The sequence below is a fragment of the Phacochoerus africanus genome, chromosome 11 (assembly GCF_016906955.1).
Source record: "Phacochoerus africanus isolate WHEZ1 chromosome 11, ROS_Pafr_v1, whole genome shotgun sequence".
NCBI classification, from domain to species: Eukaryota; Metazoa; Chordata; class Mammalia; order Artiodactyla; family Suidae; genus Phacochoerus; species Phacochoerus africanus.
This window is the reverse complement of record NC_062554.1, coordinates 115,460,189-115,482,301: the sequence shown is the minus strand read 5'-3', so window position 1 is coordinate 115,482,301 and position 22,113 is coordinate 115,460,189. Positions and strand designations below refer to the sequence as shown.

The following is a 22,113-nucleotide window of genomic DNA, read 5'->3' as shown; positions in this document are numbered from 1 at the left end:
ACAGTGGGTTAAGGGTCCAGCATTGCCATAGGGCACCTAAAAAAAAAACTATTTTTACATAGGTGAATTTGATTATGTATTGAGCATTAGATAAAACCAAAGAATGATATTCTTGTTCAGTGTGATAAAAGCAGTATTGTTATGTAAGAAAATGTCTGTATTTCTTAAAGATGTATAACTGACAATGGCTGGAGTTTCCTTTAAAATAAGTAAATATTTTTCAAAGAAAAATAATACAAAAAAAAATTATGAGTGAGTAAACATTATTCTTACCGTTAGTTAACAATTAGAAGTCCATTGGTACCATATCTAAAAAAGGGACCACAATAAAAAAAAAGTTCAGAGGGTATGAAGGATGGTAAGTGATGCAACCATTCCTGAATGTCATAAAATCTAGATTGGGAATTCCAAAACTAGACCCGCTGTCTTTACCACTTACCTAGGCCTACCCTGCTTACAAACAGTAGGGTACTTTCCAACCTCTTATACTGAGACTCCTTGATTATGATGAGTTTGTTTTTGTGTGCATTAGCACTTCGGTCCCAGTAGCCAATTAATCCTTCTGCTTTCCAATGTGGTGGCTCATTTAATAATGGCTGCCACTCTTGTTTGTAACACCTAGCACATCAAAAGTGAACTTTGAATTACTCACTGAACATATATACTATAGTGTTAGTGCATGTAACTTAATGAACACTCTCCATAGAGCACTCAACATAAGGCATAAGTAGAGGACAGAGGGGGAGAGACTCTACCCTCAAAGAGCTTAGACTCCCATTAAGGAACTTGACATATATAAATAAGGCTTAAGGATAAGTAACAATTATCTCTAAAACACTAGACAGAATTACCAAACGCTTTTTCAATCTCAGTTACCGTCAAGAAAGAACAAGAAGCTGTGAGACTGTACAGAAGGAAGTCTCAGCCTTGTCTGGTTGCGCAGCAAAGGCTTTCCTGAAGATAAGGCATTGAAGGTAAGGCTTAGGGTTCCGGGGAGCAGAGAAGGGTGGCGGTGAGACAGGAGACTCCTAGTCAGAGAAAACAAGGTGTATAAACTCTACAAAAGAAAGACTGTCCGGAGTTCCCATCGTGGCTCAGTGGCTAACGAATCGACTAGGAACCATGAAGTTTTGGGTTTGATCCCTGACCTCGCTCAGTGAGTTAAGGATCTGGCGTTGCTGTGAGCTGTGGTGTAGGTTGTAAGATGCGGCTCGGATCCTGTGTTGCTGTGGCTCTGGCGTAGGCCAGTGGCTACAGCTCCGATTAGACCCCTATCCTGGGAACCTCCATATGCTGCGGGAGTGGCCCCAGAAAAGGCAAAAAGACAAAAAAAAAAAAGAAAAAGAAAAAGACTGTGTTACGGAAACTGGAAGAGGTTATTGAGGCTAGAATAGAGGGATTGAGGCAATGGCCTTAAATGAGCAGGTCACAGAGCCCTGTAGACTGTGGTGAGGTGTGTGTTTGGATCTTATTCTGAAAGAAAAAGGAGTCCAAGGAAGGATTGTATGCAGAGAATGAAAGGATCAGATTTGTGCTTCTCTAATCACATTTATTGGGTAGTTTCTGTGTCAGTGCTTCTTAAACATAATATACATATAGTTTACTTGGGGCTCTCATTAAAGTACAATTACTGTCTCAGCAGCTCTGGAGTCGGGTGTCAGATTATCTGACAGGCTCTCAGGTGATGCCAGTGCTGTTTGTCTGAAGAACACACCTTGGAGTAGTAGAGTTCTTTCTAAGTGATAGGCAATTTTAGAAGCAGAAGGATCCGGCTTCTGCCTGTCAGACATTAATTTTAGTGAAATGAATGGCATAGAAGACATAATTAGCCCTACTAGGAAACTGCTTAAAGGAAAATGTGTAAGGCTAGAGAAGCAAGGTGATTCAGGCAAGTTTTTATATTTGAAGAGTTGATCATGGAAGGGTTTATATGATGAACAAGGTGGGGAGTGTAGACTCTTAAGCCTGAGACACATTCACACTTTGAAAAAATATGGCCTGCAATAGAACTCGAAGGAGTTGGGAATAACTAGGAAAGTTTGGTTGAAGCCAGGTCTTGAAAAGCTTTATGAGGAGGTCCCATCGTGGCGCAGTGGTTAATGAATCCGACTAGGAACCATGAGGTTGCAGGTTCAATCCCTAGCCTTGCTCAGTGGGTTAAGGATCCGGCGTTGCCTTGAGCTGTGGTGTAGGTTGCAGACGCGGCTCGGATCCCGTGTTGCTGTGGCTCTAGCGTAGGCCGGCATCTACAGCTCCGATTAGACCGCCTAGCCTGGGAAGCTCCACATGCCGCGGGAGCGGCCCTAGAAAAGGCAAAAAGAAAAAGAAAAGCTTTATGAATCTTTCTGAATCATATTTTTTTTTCCTTAGCAATTAAAAGCCAGTAAAGATTTTAAGCCTAAGAGTGATGTAGTAAATTGTGATCTGAAGTGGAATAGGGCTTAAGGCAGAGCTCGGTTACAAATCTGTTGCAGTAGACTTGGAAGAAATGATGAGTGCCTTCACCAGAACCATGGGACTGAAGAGAAGGGGAGGAATTTCTGGGACAGTGCTTAGGCCATAGCTTTCGACAAGCGTGAGCATGACTGGCAATTCTAAACACCCAAATAGTTGCCATCAAATGGATGCTACCAAAGTCAGCTGCTTCCCGTAATTCCCTTGACCAAGCACAAGATCTGACCCAGTATTACCAAGTTGAAGGTGAAAAACTACTTTGGCAGTATCAAAACCCTTAAGAAATTCAGTTTCAATGAAAACCTACAGTCGTCTTAGTTTATCATCACCTTCTTATCCTCCCAAGTCCAAAAATATTCAGGTTATTATGATCTTAAACATGCCCTCCTATTTTCCTCAGTCCCTACACTTGCCTCTGTCATCATCAAACTGGGCATTTTGTTATCCTGACAACAAGCTAGGCAGATTGATGAACTCCTGGACTTTAGGCATGACTCAAGCTGCCTCTACAGAGTGGGCTTGGTCATTTCCCTGTGAGCAGTTTGAGGGTTTTATCTCTAGCACACCATTCCCTGGTTAGCTAAACCTTTGTAGCCACACAAAGATATGATTCCTGAGACCTGATTCTGTTCAAAGTTAGAACAGCTTGCGCCCAAGCAGTATCTGTTGGTTTTCAGCACTGGCCATTTGGGAAGGGCCTGAAACCAACTATGTCCTGATGGGATAAAAGCTGCCCAGTTTTATTCATTCCTAGACCCTCATTTCCAATTCAGTCCCTAAATGGACTTGGTCAAATTTGCTAGGGCAGCCCTCGACAGAGGTGGGTGAGAGACACCAGTCGTGTAATTGACTTGCACTTAACAAAACACATACCCTTGGCCTTAACTTTACCATGAGTTCCTGTAGCTTCTTAGTCTGTCCAACCCATGCCCTGTCTCTCCAGGGAACTTTCTCCCACTAACTCTACCTCCACCTCCGCTGTCTTCCCAGTCTCTTCAACTCCCTGAACTAATGTAAAGCAATGAACTTTGACTCCATGCAACTCTCTTGCTCAGCCTCCCAAGAATACCTTTGTTGGGTGTTTCTGTTCATACAAGGTGTCAGTTCCCCAGGAAAAGTAAGAATTTTTACTTTACTTGATAACCTTAACTTTCCATTTGGGAGGAATTTAAAGTATTTTCCTGTTAATAAGTCAGTGAAACTACTCTGAACCTGGGTTTCTTCAAACACAAATATTTATTGAGTACCTGGTACATTCAAGACCCATGTCCACTGGACATGTTCAATAAATATTTGTTTTTTTGATTTGGTTTCCCTGAAACCAAAACTGAACTTTCTAACATTTGTGAGAATCTGAACAAATTCCAGTGTGATGTTTTGAGAATCTCACCTAAAAGCTGCCAAATGATAATGTAGGATTCATTTTGATAAGCTTTATTTCACCTTAATTACAATGTCATAACCACATAGTAAACTAGAAATCAGGGAGAGTTGGAGACAACTCTGTTTTTGTGTGTGTGTATGGTAGATGTTTTGCCAAATTTCTGTGGAAGAGTTAAGCTTTGAGTTACTCAGTAACCACAACAGAAGCTCAGCTCTACTGTTTGTTCTCTGCCAAGGTCTCACTCTTGGATCCAAAGAAAAGAAGACCCTGGGAGATGAGGCAATGGCGAGGACCAGCTCAGTTACCTGCTCACAGAAGTTACTACCGAGACTAGAGGCAAGGCTAGAGAAAGAAAATTTTTTATTACTGACCTTGAAGAAAGTATTTTAAAAAGAGAGGGTGATTGAATGCTACATTCTTTCCTCTCCATGGCTCCTCAAATCTATCTCTAAAATAGCAAAGCACAGAGGCCCTCTGAACTCCTTCCAACTTTGTTTCCACTCAGAATAGAGAAAAATCATGTTAATTTTTACCTGATTGACATTCAGTTGCAGAAATGATTAGAAGTTACCATGAAGAATTTGATATTAAAATATACAATTTGGAGTTCTTGTCGTGGCGCAGTGGTTAACGAATCCAACTAGGAACCATGAGGTTGCGGGTTCGGTCCCTGCCCTTGCTCAGTGGGTTAACGATCCGGCGTTGCCGTGAGCTGTGGTGAAGGTTGCAGACGCGGCTCGGATCCCGCGTTGCTGTGGCTCTGGCGTAGGTCAGTGGCTACAGCTCCGATTAGACCCCTAGCCTGGGAACCTCCATATGCCGCGGGAGCGGCCCAAGAAATAGCAACAACAACAACAAAAGACAAAAAAAAAAAATACACAATTTTAGGAGTTCCCATTGTGGCACAGTGATTAATAAATCTGACTAGGAACCATGAATTTGCAGGTTCGATACCTGGCCTCACTCAGTGGGTTAAGGATCCACCATTGCCATGAGCTGTGGTGCAGATTGCAAATGAGGCTCAGAACCTGAGTTGCTGTGGCTCTGGCGTAGGCTGGCGGCTACAGCTCCAATTTGACCCCTAGCCTGGGACCTCCATATGCTGCCCGTGCGGCCCTTAGAAAAAAAAAAACCAAACACACACACACACAATTTTACAGGATACTAATGAGTGTGTGTGTGTGCAGAGAGAGACCCTGATTAGTTTGCCCAGTGTACAAGCTTTTTTTCCCTTTCCTCATCAAACTAAGACAAGCCAAGAGGAAAGGGATTCAAAGTCACCAAAATCTACACAATGAAAGTTAAGGGGAGCTGTGTGCTATGAGAACCAAAGACTGGGCTGGTATTAAAGACTCCAAAAGACCAAACTGAAAACTTCATTTGGAATATGTATCAGAAACAAATGTTTTTTAATAAAATATGGGAAACCAGAGGAAAATGTGTCAGTCCCAGAATTTGCTTCTAGGCCCTGGATTTTGAGGGACTCCTGAGAAAACTTGATAGAGACAACCCAGAGGAGAAAAAACAAACATATCATCAGCTCTGTCCCAAGAAAAACAATTGGACACTAAGTTTTAACCTGGAAAGACACGTATACTTTCTTGATAGCTGTCGCCAAGACCTGTGAGACAGGCAAACAAGGGTTGGAATCTCAACTAGCTTTATAATTGGGGGAAAGTTCTTAACCCTTGTAAATAGCAATTATTTCATTTGTAGGTTGGGCATATTCTTGGCAGAGCTAACGAGAATTATATAAGCTAATGCCTATAAAGCACTTAGCACAGATCCTGGTATATAGTAAGTGTTTTACCTTTTGTTATCATAATTAAAGATTTTGACCTAAGCTAATGTGAAGTAATGGTTAAATTTTTTTTCTGTGTCTTTTTAGGGCCACACCTGTGGCATATGGAAGTTCCCAGGCTAGGGGTCAAATCGGAGCACCACAGACACAGCAATGCCAGATCCAAGCCGAGTCTATGACCTACACCACAGCTCACAGCAACACTGGATCCTTAACCCACTGAGCAAGGCCAGGGATCAAACCAGCATCCTCATGGATACTAGTTGGGTTCATTACCATTGAGCCACAATGGAAACTCCAGTAAAGGTTAAATTCTAAACAATGGCATATTATACAGTCATTAGAAATTATTTTGCTGGGCAGGGCACACCTAAACACCTCAGTTCCACCTGCAGACACTGAACTGGGCTTTCTCATTCTCTCTTTGATGTGCCACAACCTTCATGTCCTTCCCTGCTACTCCTCTCTCCCCAGGCCTCTGTGGAACAAAACATTGATACTCTTGTTCACAAAGCCAAAACCTTCTTGACTAGGTGATACCTTGACATGTTCAAAAATAGAAAATTAAATAAGAAGGTACGTATTGGCAAATCTTACTCCCACCCCTGTCTGTCCACACTACCCCATCATCCCTACTTTGTGATACAAAAGGTAGCATACTATAAACACTGCTCTGCAGCTTACTTTTTTCTACGTCAAGATCCTAGAGATCCTTCCATATCAGTACACAGAGAACAGCTTCATTCAGTCCCCTGTAGATGCAAGTTTTTTCTAATCTTTTGCTATTACAAATCAGGTTACAATTGGGAGTTCCCTAGTCATCCAGTGGTTCGGATTTGGTACTTTTACCGCTGCAGCTTGGGTTCAGTCCCTGGTCTGGAAACAGATCCCACATCCCATGCCATGGCCAAAACAGACAAATCAAATTACAGTTCGTGACCTCCTTTATACCTATGCAAGTATGGCCGTAGGGTGCACTGAAGGGGGATTTCCAGCTCAAAGGGTCAACTCATTTATCATGTTGGATTGCCAAATTTCCCTTCAAAGAGTTGTAGCATTCTGCATTCCAACCAGCAATGGGTGAAAGGGCCTATTTCCTCATATCCTAGCAAGAGAATGCATTGCCTAACGTAGTTCATGTCTTTAAATTCTAATGGTTTCTGTGATAATCCTTTTTAGGAAATCAGATGGGAAAAATAGGAAAAGACCAGTGCTTTAAAAATCTTAAGGAAGAGGGAGTTCCCGCTGTGGCTCACTGGTAATGAATCCAACTAGTATCCATGAGGATGTGGGTCCTGGGTTAAGGATGCAGCATTGCCACAAGCTGTGGTGTAGGTCACAGACATGCATTGCTATGGCTGTGGTGTAGGCCTGCAGCTGTAGCTCCAATTCAACCCCTAGCCTGGGAACTTCCATAAGCCACATGTGCGGCCCTAAAACAAGGAAAAAAATAACATCTACAGAAACGGGACAAATTGACATTACATGTCTCTTGATGTAATGCACTGAGAAGGGCACAATATTTCTGTGGTATTCCTACCCCCCAAAATTATAACATGAATCTAAAACTGAGGAAACCTCAGATATATACAAATTGAGAGGCACTCCTCAAAAAATAACTGGCCCGTATGCTTAAAAAAATGCCATAGTTATGAAAGACGAAGAGAGCAACCATTTCAAACTAGAGGAGACCAAACAGACATGACAGTTAAATGCAATGTGTGATTCTAGACCAAGAAATAGGGAAAAAAAAAAAAAAGTTTTTCGGTGTTTCCCAGAGTATGATCTAGGGACCCCAGGAGATTCCCAAAACCTTTCAGTGTGTGCATGAAGTCAAAACTATTTTAATACAAACTATTTAAATAATAATATTTAGACGTTATTTAGAAGACTATAAAGAGATCCTGGGACCAAAAACTTGGAGGACCACTACTATAAAGAACATTAGTGGGATAACAACTGGTAAATTTAGACTAAGATTTATGGATTTGAAAATGGTACTATATCACAGTCAATTTCCCATCTTTGATCTTCTACAGCAGTTATGTAAGGGGATGTCCTTGTTTTTAGGAACCTCACACTATGTAGGGGTAAAAGGGCATTATATCTGCAAATTACTCTTAAACAGTACAAAAAAGTAATAAAGAATCAAACATGAAAAGCAAAGCAAAAAGCAATTGTGATAAAATGTTAATGTGAACATTTGGGGAGTCTAGGTGAATGTATACAAGAATACTTTGTATTATTTTTGCAACTTTTCTATTACTCTAAGTTTATTTTAAAATAAGATTTTAGGAGTTCCTGTCATGACACAGCGGAAACAAATCTGACTAGAAACCATGAGGTTGCAGGTTCGATCCCTGGCCTCACTCAGTGGGTTAAGGATCTGGCATTGCCATGAGCTGTGGTGTAGGTCGCAGACGCAGCTCGGATCTGGCGTTGCTGTAGCTGTGGCATAGGCCGGTGGCTGCAGCTCCGATTGGACCCCTAGCCTGGGGACCTCCTTATGCCACGGGTGCAGCCCTAAAAGGAAAAAAAAAAAAGAAAGAAAAGATTTTAGGAGTTCCCGTCGTGGCGCAGTGGTTAACGAATCTGACTAGGATCCATGAGGTTGTGGGTTCGGTCCCTGCCCTTGCTCAGTGGGTTAACGATCCGGCGTTGCCGTGAGCTGTGGTGTAGGTTGCAGATGCGGCTCGGATCCCTCGTTGCTGTGGCTCTGGCGTAGGCTGGCAGCTACAGCTGCGATTAGACCCCTAGCCTGGGAACCTCCATGTGCCGCAGGAGCGGCCCAAAGAAATAGCAAAAAGACAAAAAAAAAAAAAGATTTTAAATCTCAAGTCTTGCAAATTTATCACAACACTTCTACCTCTTGATCTTCCCCTTCTTTTGCACCCACCTGTCTGCCCTTCCTCTATACATACTGTAGTCGGAAGACCAGTAGCATTGATTGGGATACTTATCTCCATGCCTGGGGTCTGCTATGAAGCGAGGAGCTCCTTGAGAGCAAAGTCATCTTTATATCCTCAAGTATTTATTAAATGTTTTCTAATTAAATGATCATATGGTTCAATGAATGAATGAAAAAAAAATTCAACCCAACCCCTGATGTACAGTTCTTCACTACCTGGCCAGGTGGTATCTGCACCTCTATCTCTTTCCCCACAGGTGTTCACCAGACCCCCTTTACACCTTGTTCAGGGTCCCCTCATCTCCTTTCCTGAAGGTCAAGGCACTTTCAAGCTGGAATAATAGGTCTGAACTGCATATTCTCACTCCAAGATCTTTGTATTTCCTATTTCTTCTACATGGAAAGCTTTTCCTGAAGATATTTATGTGGCTCCCTCCCTCATTTTCTCCTGATCCCTTAATGTCAATTCATTAAGGAGGCTTTTCCTAACCCCTCCCCCCCTTGTTTTGGCCACATCTCCATAGTATATGGAAGTTCCTGGGCCAAGGCCAGGGATTGAACCCAAGCCCCACCAGGCCCTTAACTGCTAGGCCTCCAGGGAACTCCCTGCCACGCCTTTCTAAAACAGTAACCTTTTTACCACCTCCCATCACTTTCTTTTCCCTTGCCCTGTTGTATTTTTCTCTGTGGCTCTTGTTAACAACTCACTGATGTGTTACAGATTTACATATATATTTAAAAAAAAATATATATATACATATATATATATATATACACACACACACACATATATATATATATATATAAAATCACTGCTTCATGTCTTCTGACTGGAGCTCCCAGCCCCTAGAACAGTGCGTGCTGACTCAGGTAATACTCTTGTGACTGCAGAACACAAGTGGTTGGACAGGAAACTTTACAATTGTCCTTAATTCAGAGTGACAAGGAGCCTCTGACCATTCTGGGGCTTTTTAGGACTGTTCCTCCTAACTGTTCATACTGTACATGAGGCCCTCAAAGTATCCAGGGTCTAAATAAGCTAAGAACTTAGACAGAACTTCAGTCCAGGTAGAAGTTTCCTGTCTAATGAGTAGAGAAACTCTTTAGAATTCCTATGACTATACCATCTTCAAGGAGTCTCTAATCATAGAGAAGGCACCATACGTGTATCCTGTGAATACAGTTGCGACAATCCTTGGGATACTGTTTTTGGCTATTTAGGAAGATGGAAATAAAAATAACTCTGACTTTTATTTCCATTAGTTTGAATTCCCTTCACCTCCCCAATAACCAAATAAGTAAATATAACAGCAAACATTTTAAAATGTAATGCATTCTGTTTGCTTATTTATAGAGAAAATACACTATTTTCTACCTCCTGGTTTAGTTAACCATGAAAAAAATTTCCTACAGACCAAGTTCTCCTCAGTTAGGTATTTTTAAGTTTGGATTTGTGAACATGTCCTCCTTTTGCTTTTCTATAAAGATGAACAGGAGAGTGACGGAGTCTTGAGTAAGAAAGGTAGGCCTTTTTTCTCTGGACCTGACTGAACTTTAAAACTTCTCTACTTATTAAACAACACTGGGTGCACACTTTGCTTAACCCCAGGATCTGGTCATCAGCCTTTGACCTCAGTTCTCCCCTCCTCACCAGCTCCTTCCCCCACCTGAGCCTCTGGAACCTCAGTCAGATTTAGATGAAAGAACCAGTTCAGAGGGATTGCCTCAGACCACACTATCTCCACTCGCCCAGACCTGTGGAAGATTAGCGACCATGTTTTCCAGTGGGATAGGAACTGTAGCTGCTAGAAAAAGGTAAGAGGGGTGAGCTTTCCTTTTGCATGCCCTCAGTGGGTTTTCTGACCTCTAGGGACTCATCAGGATGACCTCGACACCTTTGAGACCAGGCCCTCTCCCTGGTAGTTATAATCAAAGACTTGTTTGCAAGACGTCATTCCAACCACCCTCCCTCCCATCCCCCTCTTGGGTAAGGCCTTTCTCTAAGCCACACCTTGGATTTTTAACCCAAGAAACAAAAGGGATGTCTTCCCTCATACAAAGATGCTGCATCAGTGCCAGCCCTCACAGCAGTCCAGGAGATACTCTAAGGGGAACTCCTGGGCCTGCCATACATCTGAAAAGAAGGCAAATTTAATCTGTTAGGGCCTCCTAACTCCCTTTTTGCTCCTCCTCCCACTTGATTCCCCCTTGCCTGCCCTGTCTCCCCCCATTCCCATCACCACCACCCCCGCCCCCACCCAAGGTCTCAGTGACCTTTGACAAAGAGCTGCAGCCCTCAACACCACGCACCTTCCCTTCTTGATCTTTTTACAGGAAGCTAGAAATGAGTCTGTGGCTTGACCACCTTGGTATTTCTGTGTGCTTAACAGAGCTCCCAGGGCCCCTTTGGCCTCCACTTGTATTTCCACATGTAGCTGAGGGACAAAATGGGAAACACAGACAAGCAAGCTGGAGAGAGGAATGGCAAAGTTCTCTCTGCTCCCTCACCCTGCCTTCCATAGCTCCCTCAGTGCCTCCACTCTCCCACTCTGTGCTTCTGTTCTTAAAAGGGCCACAGAGTTGATCTCAGATCATGCAAAACATCAAGTACCTCCTAGCTTCCAGCCACACTTGCCCAGCAGACCACACTTGCCCAGCAGACCACACTTGCCCAGCAGACCACCTTGGACAGTCCTTCCAGCACTACATGCCTGTCTTTTTCTGCCATGGGAAGATTGAGAAGATTCAGTGCCCACATTCACACTCCCTTCTCTAGACCTAGGGGCCCCAAGTCAGGCAGAGAAGCTCCTGGCCCTTCATGCCTCATCTACAAAAATACTATAAGAGAGTAGTATTTATCTTTTGGTTTACTTAATTGGGTGTCTCAATTCCCCTAGTGTGTCAGTCTCATGATCTCATTTTTTAAAAAGTGAGATGAGTTTCACTTATCTTAGCACAAGTTGGGTTAAAATTTCCAGGCATCAGAAAATGATAAAGGCCTGAACTAAAGCAGTGAGAGAGCCAGGACACAGAGTGCATAGAATCTAGGGTCCGACTAATGAGAAAGGTGAGAGGAGGAGTGCTGGGTGGCTATCAGATTTCTGGATTGGATGACAGGGTACCTGAGGGTCCTGTCTGCTGAGTTGGGGGACACAAAAGGAGATGTGTGGGTGAGGATTGTGAGTTTAGTTTGCTCATATTTCACTAGGGAACCTGCAGGACCTCCAGGTTGAACTGTCCAGGAAACAATCAGTCTGGCGTTCAGTGGAAGGATTAGAGCTAGAGATTTGGGCATTTTCAGTACACAGATTGTGCTTTTGCCCCATTTATTCCTTTTTAGCCCTCTTGTGTTGCTGAAATCCCTCTACTATATCAGTCAAAATCCCTCCAATCCTTTAACATCCAGATTAAAAGCCATCCATTTCTGAGGTCTCCCCTAAACAGCTTCTGTTAATGGCTCCTCCAACTGCCCTAAGTATTCATTAGACACTAAAATTCCCTGCCATTTTTCACATGTGCACGGTCCATCTCACCAATTGGAAGCTTTGCATTCTTTATTTCTCTCAGCATGAGGCCTTGGGCACACAATATTTCTTTTTTTCTATGGCTGTACCTGTGGCATACAGAAGTTCCTGATCTAGGGGTTAAATCAGAGGTACAGCTGCCGGTCTATGTCACTGCCACAGCCAACACCAGATCCGAGCTGCATCTGTGACCTACACCACAGCTTGCATCAATGCTGGATCCTTAACCCACTGAGCAAGGTCAGAGATTGAACCCGCATCCTCACAGACACTATGTTGGGTTCTTAACCTGCTGAGCCACAGCAGGAACTCCACAATACTTCTAATAACATCAGTTGCTTCAATAGTTGACTCTAATTTCAACATAACTATGTCCAGGTAACTGGAACTATCCACTTGTAGGAATACAGGACTGGACTTGTCCTGGACTCTCTTTCTTTTCAAAGGTTTTGGCCATCCTCCTGGCCATGCCGGGTTGGGTGGTAGTCTGTGCTTTACTGGTGCAAAATTGTGGTGGGCCGTGGGCGAGGGGACTTCTCAACCTAGCTTAACTCAACCTTCTGTCCCCTGTAGGAGGGAGTGTCTTCTCTCCTTGCTGATTATTGGCCTCTGGGGCTGTGTGACCTGTCATTGGAGCCCTGTGGAGGACATCTGCACAGCCAAGCCTCGGGACATTCCCGTGAATCCCATGTGCATTTACCGTTCCCCAGAGAAGAAGGCCACTGAGGGCGAGGGCTCAGAGCAGAAGATCCCTGAGGCCACCAACCGGCGGGTCTGGGAACTGTCCAAGGCCAATTCCCACTTTGCCACCATCTTCTATCAGCACTTGGCAGACTCCAAGAATGACAATGACAACATTTTCCTGTCACCCCTGAGTATCTCCACAGCTTTTGCTATGACCAAGCTGGGTGCCTGTGACAACACCCTCAAGCAGCTGATGGAGGTACGACCCAGTGCCCTTCTGCCGAACATCCTGCCGAACATCCACGAGAACATCTATGTGTTGGTCTAGAGCCCTGCAGAGACTTTGGGTGGGATCCCAGTCTCCTTGTGTTTCTTTTTCCCTTTCTACTCTTTATTCTTCTTTTACCCATTTATTCATTTAGAAAACATAAGCTGAGCATATTTGCTGTGTCAGGCACTGTGTTTGAAGGAACCCACAACTATTGGTCGGGGGCTGACTGGGCATGCTCAGCACCCACGTTGGTCAGGCTGCCCCACCAGACCCACCACCATTTTCTTTTGGCTTCCACAGGTGTTTAAGTTTGATACCATCTCTGAGAAAACATCTGATCAGGTCCACTTTTTCTTTGCCAAACTGAACTGCCGACTCTATCGAAAAGCCAACAAATCCTCTGAGTTGGTGTCAGCCAACCGCCTTTTTGGAGACAAATCCCTTACCTTCAATGAGACCTACCAGGAAATCAGTGAGGTGGTATATGGAGCCAAGCTCCAGCCCCTGGACTTCAAGGTGAGTTGCAGATGTCATCCCTTACCTCCAAGTTTTTCCTCTCCACTCGAAATTGAAGAGATAGAGAAGCAGGATCCAAATTAATACTGCTATGCTAGTTGGAGGCAGGTGGAGGTCTTACTGTAAGTCAAACCACTGAAGTACTTATTCTTGTGTGAAACCTGGGACATCGATAATATCTATGGGTTGTAGAGGCTGCTCTAAAAAGTTGTATACAAGTCCTGAGACAAAGAAGTCTACTAACTTTGTTTCGGTTTGGTTTTTTGGATTTGTTTGTTTGTTTTTTATCTTTTTATCTTTTTAGGGCCACACCCGCAGCATATGGAGGTTCCCAGGCTAGGGGTCCAGTCGGAGCTGTAGCCGCAGGCCTATGCCAGAGCCACAGCAACGCGGGATCTGGGCTGTGTCTGTGACCTACACCACAGCTCACGGCAATGCCAGATCCTTAACCCAATGAGTGAGTCCAAGGATCGAACCTGTGTCTTCATGGATACTAGTTGGGTTCATTAACCACTGAGCCACAACAGGGACTCCAAGTCTACAAACTTTATTCAGTCATCATTTCTCAACTTTTTTGACCACACCTGTCCCCACCCCCAACCCTTGCAGATCTCGTTAACTTTCCATAGAACACATCTCATGAAGAGTTTAGGTTTTCAAAATCAGAGGAGACAATGTTTTGTGGGTTTTTTCCCCAGACTATTTTCTCCTTTCTTTCTTCCTCTTCTTCTTTTCTTCTCTTTCTTCTGTTAATATTATTAACTGTATGGTAGATCTATGACACTATACTAGATTTGTGAGGTTTCCCCAGTGTGGGTTCGAGGGATGGCTTAACCAAATGGTGGGAAAGGGAGGGGGGATGATGAACAAAATTAAGTGTTGCGCAGGGAAGTGGAGAAGCCAATCAAACAGCACAGTTGGGTAGGTTTGTTTCCTGTTCTCTTCAGGAAAATGCAGAGCAGTCCAGAGTGATCATCAATCAATGGGTGTCCAACAAGACTGAAGGGCGTATCACTGATGTCATTCCCCCAGAAGCCATCAACGAGCTCACTGTTCTGGTGCTGGTCAACACCATTTACTTTAAGGTATTCAGAGTGGCTCTGGAGAAACCTCTGGGATGACTTCTTTCCCTCCAGCTCATCCTCTTTCATACCACTGGGCATGTGTAGGTAGATCTTTTTTAGGAATGGTACATGCATGGTCTGGGCAGAAATACAAATTTGCTGAGTCTAGAGCCATGTCTAGGGCTGTGGCTGCTGTGCTGAGGTCCAAAGGGGCCTGGTAGTGTCTTTGGGCCCAAGGCAGACCGTTCACACTCACAAACCCAACATGCCCAGGAGCAAGGCGTGTGTGGTAATAAAGTCTCATCTATTTGTGACAACCTCTATTAACTCCGTTTTGAGAAGTGGAATAAAATGACACAGTCTGTAGACAATCCTCAGTAATGAGATTTTTTCCATCATCTAGAACATCTTCTTCAGTGACTCAAAATTCCTCTTGCCTGAAGCTTCTGAACCCCCTGGTACTAGACTAACCTCAAATTTGGCAGAGGCCTTGTGATATGATCATGCAGATAGCCTTGTCTTCCTCAGGGAGAGAAGAGTTCTAAAGATTGTCCCAACTTGATTACCTTTAGGGAGGAGGATGCGCTAGTGGGTCCTGGGAATAAATAGACCATTGATACTCAGGAGGGCCGCCAGCTTAACACAGCTGAATTATGACACATTCGCCCATCCTGCTCCAGATGGATTTGCTCCAGATGGATTTTTCTCCCCCCACAGGGCCCAAGGGGTTAGCCAGTCAGTGCTATTGCCAGTCACCCTGTTGTTTGGGGGTCCTTTTGCCCCAAGAGTGGATTAAGTTACGTTTCCACAATATTGTATTGCCCCTTACAGTTTACGGAACACTTTACTATTTATTAGTTCTCTTGATCCTCACAACATCACAAGTGAGAAACTGGACCAGACAGGTTAGTTTAAATTCTGACTCTTCTACTTCTGACTGCACACTCGAACAAGTTCCTTCAGCCCTTTCTATGCCCCAATTTCTGCATCTATAAAATGGTAGTGATGACACATCTATCTCACAGGATCACTGAAGGGATTGAGTAAATTAATGCACATAAAATGCTTAGAGTGGTACCTGGCATATAATAAACATCCTACAAATATCAGTGATAACCAACTCCTATTTTATAGATGGAAAACATACACTCGGGGCTAAATGACTTGTCCCAAAATTGAAGAGCCAAAAGATAACAAGGAATGATAATTACAACTAAGAAATGCAAAAGGAGTGTCTTGTATCCCCTCCATCTTGAACAGGAAGTTAGCTATGACTCACCCTCTGCATGGCTGGACTCCCAGATGACCCCCTGGGGTTATTACCAGTGTCTGGCTTTATTCCTCAGGGGCAGAGCCTCTCATTTTGGAGGATGGCCTTTCAGGAAGAGGCTGGTAGGAGGCAGAAGGAAAAAGGCAATTAGATTTAAACTCCCCAAGAGACTTTCGAAGAAACCAATAGGTTGTTCTTGTTTTTAGTTTTTGTTTTTCTTGTTACAAAAGCAAATAATCACTCCTAAAAGTCTGGGAAAAACAGAAAAGTTCACAGAAAAAAAAATTCTACTAGTCAGACACAATCATTGTCAACCCTTTCTAGTCTTTGTTCCTAATAATTATACTTACATATTAATGTAATAAAATAACGTGAATATTTTCCATGTCAGTATTCTCCTGCGGATGTTTTCGGTCTTCTTCCTTTGTGATTCTCCCACCTGGTGTCTTCTTCCAGGGCCTGTGGAAGTCAAAGTTCAGCTCTGAGAACACAAGGAAGGAACTTTTCTACAGGCTAATGGGGAGTCGTGTTCAGTATCCATGATGTATCAGGAAAGCAAGTTTCGTTACCGGCGTGTAGCAGAAGGCACCCAGGTGCTCGAGTTGCCCTTCAAGGGTGATGACATCACCATGGTGCTCATCCTGCCCAAGCTCGAGAAGAGCCTGGCCAAGGTGGAGCAGGAACTCACCCCGGAGGTGCTGCAGGAGTGGCTGGACGAGCTGGCAGACACTCTGCTGGTGGTCCACATGCCCCCGCTTCCGCATAGAGGACAGCTTCAGCGTGAAGGAGCGGCTGCAAGACATGGGCCTTGAGGACCTGTTCATCCCTGAGAAGGCCAAGCTTCCAGGTGAGTGCAGAAAGGACTCTGCTCCTCTCTCTGCCCTCAAAGTGGTCTGACCAAAGGCAGAAGAGATGGAGAAAGAGTAGAAAGATGAGTCAGGACACCTGGATTCTAATCCCAGTCCCACTGCTAACTGAGGGAAATCCCTTCCCTCTCAAGGTCTCAGTTTTTCTCTTCTATACAAGAGGGAGTTGGCTCCTGGATCTCCATGGGCCCACCTGGCACTGGAACCCCCTGAGTGTGTAACTGATGGGACCAGGTAGAGAAGAACCTGAAAAGGGATTGGAAAATTTTGAACAAAGAGACAGATATGATTAAGACTAGGGACATGCGGGTCCCACAAAATAGGCACAGATGATATTTAACAGGCTTTTACCTGATACTCCAAAGGCTTCATGTATTTTCTAGGGTCACATGGACAGATTACAGCTAACCCCTTCTCAGTTTTGATACTTCAGTAATTGTGTTAAGTCAGTTTGGTTCCTCCAACCCACCATCCTTTAAAAGTCTACACTGGAGTTCCCTGGTGACTCAGAGGGTTAAGGGTCCAGCATCGTCCACTGTGGCCTGGGTCACTACTGTGGCTCAGGTTTGATCCCTGGCCTGGGAACTTTTACATGCTGCAGGTGCAGGAAGGAAAAAAACAGTATGCATTAAAATATCTCTTTTTAAAAAAGAAGTTTACAGTGTTAGTTAATTGGATTTACCTTTAATGGGCTATCTTTAAACTGAGTCTGAAAACCACTTTCTTAAAAGTGTTGCCAAACTGGAAAGACATTCCTACTAGATGGAGTGAGTTTCTTTAAGAACAGAATCCCTGTCCCATGCCCCTCCAACACCTCCATGAGCTCAAGCATGAGATTAAATTCACAGGAGTTGCAGATACAGCTCGGATCTGGTGTTGCTGCGGCTGCAGTCATGGGACTGTAGCTGCAGCTGTGATTCAGCCCCAGCCTGGGAACCTCCATATGCCACAGGTGCAGCCCTAAAAAGACCAAAAAACAAACAAACAAAAAAACAGGAGCCAGGCTGAATAAGCCCAAAGTACTTTAATACTTCTAACATGTATTTATTTTGAGGGTGTCATTAGGTGAGGGTCCAGGATTTCATTCTATTTTTCAAAAATCCCCAAAGAACCTCTTTCTTTCTTTCTTCCTTCCTTCCTTCCTTTGCCTTTTGTCTTTTTAGGGCCGCACCCACAGCATATGGAGGTTCCCAGGCTACGGGTCTAATTGGAGCTGTAGCTGCCAGCCTACACCAGAGCCACAACAACACAGCATCCAGATCCAAGCTGCATCTGCGACCTACACCACAGCTCGTGCCAATGCCAGATCCTTAACCCACTGAGCAAGGCCAGGGATGGAACCCGCAACCTCGTGGTTCCTAGTCGGATTCGTTAACCACTGTGCCACGACGGGAACTCCGAGAACTTCTTTATTTAAACTGAATTCCTTTCTGTGGGTTGAAGCCAACTCTCCCATTTTACGTTGCCTTCTCTGGTCTTCCCTCTAGGTATTGTTGCAGAAGGCCGAGATGACCTCTATGTCTCAGATGCATTTCATAAGGCATTTCTTGAGGTGAGTATGCTTCTCTTCACTCTCTCCTCTCATGCTGCTTTTTTATTCCCATTTGCTTTATTATTCAGTACATCAGCGCTTCATGTGATTAGTAACTTTGGAGTTCTTCCCCCACTGGCTCTTACAGTATAGACAGCAGATGTTAGAACAGTAGGAGACAACTGTGGAAAAAATCATGTCTCCAGTCTTCTTCAAACCTCAAATCTGTAGCACCCTCCTCCATGAGGCCTGCTACAGTATAGCCCTGGCTTAAGCCCTCATGGTCTGATTGTTTCACCTTCCATCCTGCTACCTCTCCTGAAGCAGGTCAGGTAGGAACACAGACATTAAGGGGAAGGTGACACAGGAAAAGCAGCCAGCAAAGGAGTCCAGAGGAGGAAAACCAGGAGAGGACGAGCTCATGGAAACACAGGAAGGCACTTTTAAGAAAATGGAAAGCATCTAGTAGGAAGATTAAAAACTAACCACAGGTGACTTTTCCTGAGGAATTTGGGCTGCATAGTGGGGACATATGCTTAATTGTAATGGTTGAGGTTGAGGAGCAAATGGAAGGTAAGGAAGGGGAGCTGGTGAGTGTAAATCATGCCCTAAAGTGTGTTCCAGAAAACTAGAGCTCTAGACTACACTGCAGATAACAAGAAGTTAATGGTCAAATAAATGTATATCCTCTTCTTGGGAAATTTACAAGAATCAATGCACATGAGTGTATTGAAGTCTGGGAAGTTCCACAGTGAAGAAAATGGTTCAATATGGCTTAACCTAGTATTGCCCCAATTAAGATGCCCATGGAAACCTTTGCTAGAGTAATAGCTGTGTAAAGCCTGTAGAACTTCTGGCTCTCAAACAAATACTGAACCATGGGTCAAAAGTATTAGCTATCTGGGGAGCTTACACAGGATGGAGCCTGAGAATCTGTATATTTACCAAGCTCCTCAAGGAATTTAGATGGACAACCAGCTTTGGGAACCACTTTTGTAGACTGTTCTTTGGGAGAAGCAGGCTGGGGGGCAAATGCGATGGGCCAATGTTAGAGAAGGTCACAGGATTGAGGAAATTGCAAAGAAAGAAGATTGTGGTTCAAAGAGAAGGCTTCAGAGCATGGTGCTAGTAAATACAGTTGCAAAGTCTAAGCTCAGTGGGAAATAAGTAGTTAGGAAGAAAGTGGAAGCATCAAGGGACAGGAGGAAGTCAGAGTAATTGAAATGAGAGTGAGGAAATGTGATAGCTTAAAAAAAACAAAGTTATTTATAGTCTGAGTGAAGATAATGTAATTATAATTTCAAAGTTCCCTGGTGGCCAAGAGGTTAAGGATCCAACATTGTCACTCCCGTGGGTTGGGTTTGATCCCTGGCCCGGAACTTCTGCATGCCAAGGGCGCAGCCAAAAAAAAAAAAAAAAAAGATAGACCTGTTCTGAGAGATGGCATGTTCACAGTGTAGATGGGGCTGGTTTGCTTAGGTGAAGGTAATGCTCACTGGTTTAATGAGATGAAATAAATGTGAGGTTAGGGTACTAAATGGGTCTCCTACCAAAATATTTTAATTATCTAGGTAGAAAAATAGTAGAAGTTAGTGTAGACAGGCTATAGGCTAGGCAACAAAATCCTCAATATAGGAACATAATCCGCAGAACAATAGATGGCAGGACAAAAGCAGGAGTAGAGGGATATATCTTAAAGATACTGACATCAGAACATGAGATTTTACATGAGGACTGGATTAATGGTTTTGGAAGGAAAAACAAAACGCCCACTAAACAATAACACAGGGTTCCTCCATAGCTCTTGGGAATCCAATACACAGGACCCCAAATGATTGTAGATCTCCTGAGAAGCCATTAAAAACCATAATCTGGTTTGAATAAAAGGATCCTAGTCTTACAAAAGCTCCAGTCTGCTCATACATTCAGTGCCATTCAGCATGATCATGAGACAGACAGTGCAGGTAGAAGGGAGAGCTGGTCAGGAAGGAAGGAGAGAGAACATCATCAACTAGCTCCTCAAAGCTCCGGGATCTAAACTGCTTTCATTAGAGGCAAGGGCAGAGTTTTAGTGATATTCTGGGTCCCCAAGTAAAAAACTTTCTAACAGTATCTCCCTACATACCTGAGGTGGTTCTGCTTGTCAGCAAGTTCAAATACAATCATTTCAGCCTATTACTCCAAGAAACATTCATCCCATCCAGCCAAAGGACCCTCTTCTTTTTTTTTCTTTCTTTCTTTTTTTTTTTTTGTCTTTTTGCCTTTTCTAGGGCCGCTCCCATGGCATATGGAGGTTCCCAGGCTAGGGGTCCAGTCCGAGCTGTAGCCACTGGCCTACATCAGAGCCACAGCAATGCAGGATCCAAGCCTCGTCTGCGACCTACACCACAGCTCACGGCAACGCCAAATCCTTAACCCACTGAGCAAGGCCAGGGATCAAACCCGCACCTCACCTCATGGTTCCTAGTCAGATTCGTTAACCACTGTGCCACGACGGGAACTCCAGGACCCTCTTCTTTCATAGGCACTAGCTTCTGAGTGGCTGCTTACAATATTTATGTCTGGGATTGTGAAGTTCCAGGCATGAAACTACTTCAACCGTAGTGCTCTGACCGAGTCAAAATCTTTAAGTATCTAGTAGAATACCAGGTATAATGATGCCAAGCCAAAAATGTGATAACCTTGTATGCGTTGAGATTTCTGAGATTATCTAACTGGACCCTTGTGCTGTGTATTCAGCACAAGGCTTGGACAAATATAAGTGCTTATGTCAACATTCAGTGAATGAAAGTAAGATTAAAAGTAGGGTTCTTGAAGGAACCTAACCTGACCCAAGAATACTTCCACTGGAAAACAAAAGGCCTATGAGGAACTGCTGTGTCTATGGATGATTTACCATCCTGTAATGAATTGCAGAGTAGCTAATGTAGCAGTTTGTTTCTTATTTGACCTGCAGGTAAATGAGGAAGGCAGTGAAGCAACAGCAAGTACCACCATTGGGATCGCTGGCCGTTCGCTGAACCCCGCCAGAGTGACATTCAAGGCCAATAGGCCCTTCCTGGTTCTTATAAGGGAAGTTGCTCTGAACACTATTATCTTCATGGGCAGAGTAGCCAACCCTTGTTAAAGTGTTATTCTTTATACTTCTTCCTATTTTGGTTTGTGAATAGAAGTAAAAATAAATACAACTACTCCCATATCTCACAATTATGAATAGACTTTGCCACCTGAAATGGACAAGGAAAAGAGAAATGGATAGAGATGCTGCTGGGCATTTGGTAAAATAAGGCTTTCAATTATTCTCTACCAGTGAACATATCTGGGTCAAGAAAGTGAGGGAGGGACATAGGTCAATGCTTCATTTGAAAGATGGTAGGCATCCTGAAAGGGCAGGGGGAGCTTAAATCTAAGTAATTCCCTCATACTAAAAACCAAAAATTTTAAACAAATTAATCTTTATGTACAGAAAAGACAGAGATTCAAATCTGAATATTAAACCATTTAATTCTCAAACCACTCACATGCATAATGTTCTTTTACACAGTGTTAAAATAAAGAGGAAAAGGTATTTTTGTACAAACAAATTTCAAGTATACATTAATAGACTTTTCAGATTACTAACCAAGTTGCTAAGATTTCATTCACATTGTTCTTAAAGCTGTTCAACGAGAAAGCTTTTGCTAAACTGCTTTAAATATGTTTGTTTATATAAACCCTTATCTTCACTCTTTCTCTAAATCTCCCTCCCCCAACCCTAGTCTGCCCACCCTCCTGCCCTCCCCCCTTCCCGGACACAACAGGGCTCCTTGGGCTCTAGGAGACATGCAACCCCACCAAGAA

General features: G+C 43.7%; 1 protein-coding gene across 1 annotated transcript; it reads left to right on the top strand.

Moving 5' to 3' along the window:
• The first annotated feature begins 9,950 nt into the window (after positions 1-9,950).
• SERPINC1 (serpin family C member 1) lies at positions 9,951-21,474 on the top strand. The gene is given in 9 exon segments (XM_047752923.1): positions 9,951-10,362; positions 12,645-13,014; positions 13,327-13,542; positions 14,490-14,627; positions 16,333-16,384; positions 16,387-16,625; positions 16,627-16,723; positions 18,230-18,294; positions 21,230-21,474. Coding segments are annotated over 9 exon segments (1,389 nt in total). The 5' UTR covers positions 9,951-10,321; the 3' UTR covers positions 21,401-21,474.
• Positions 21,475-22,113: the final 639 nt, after the last annotated feature.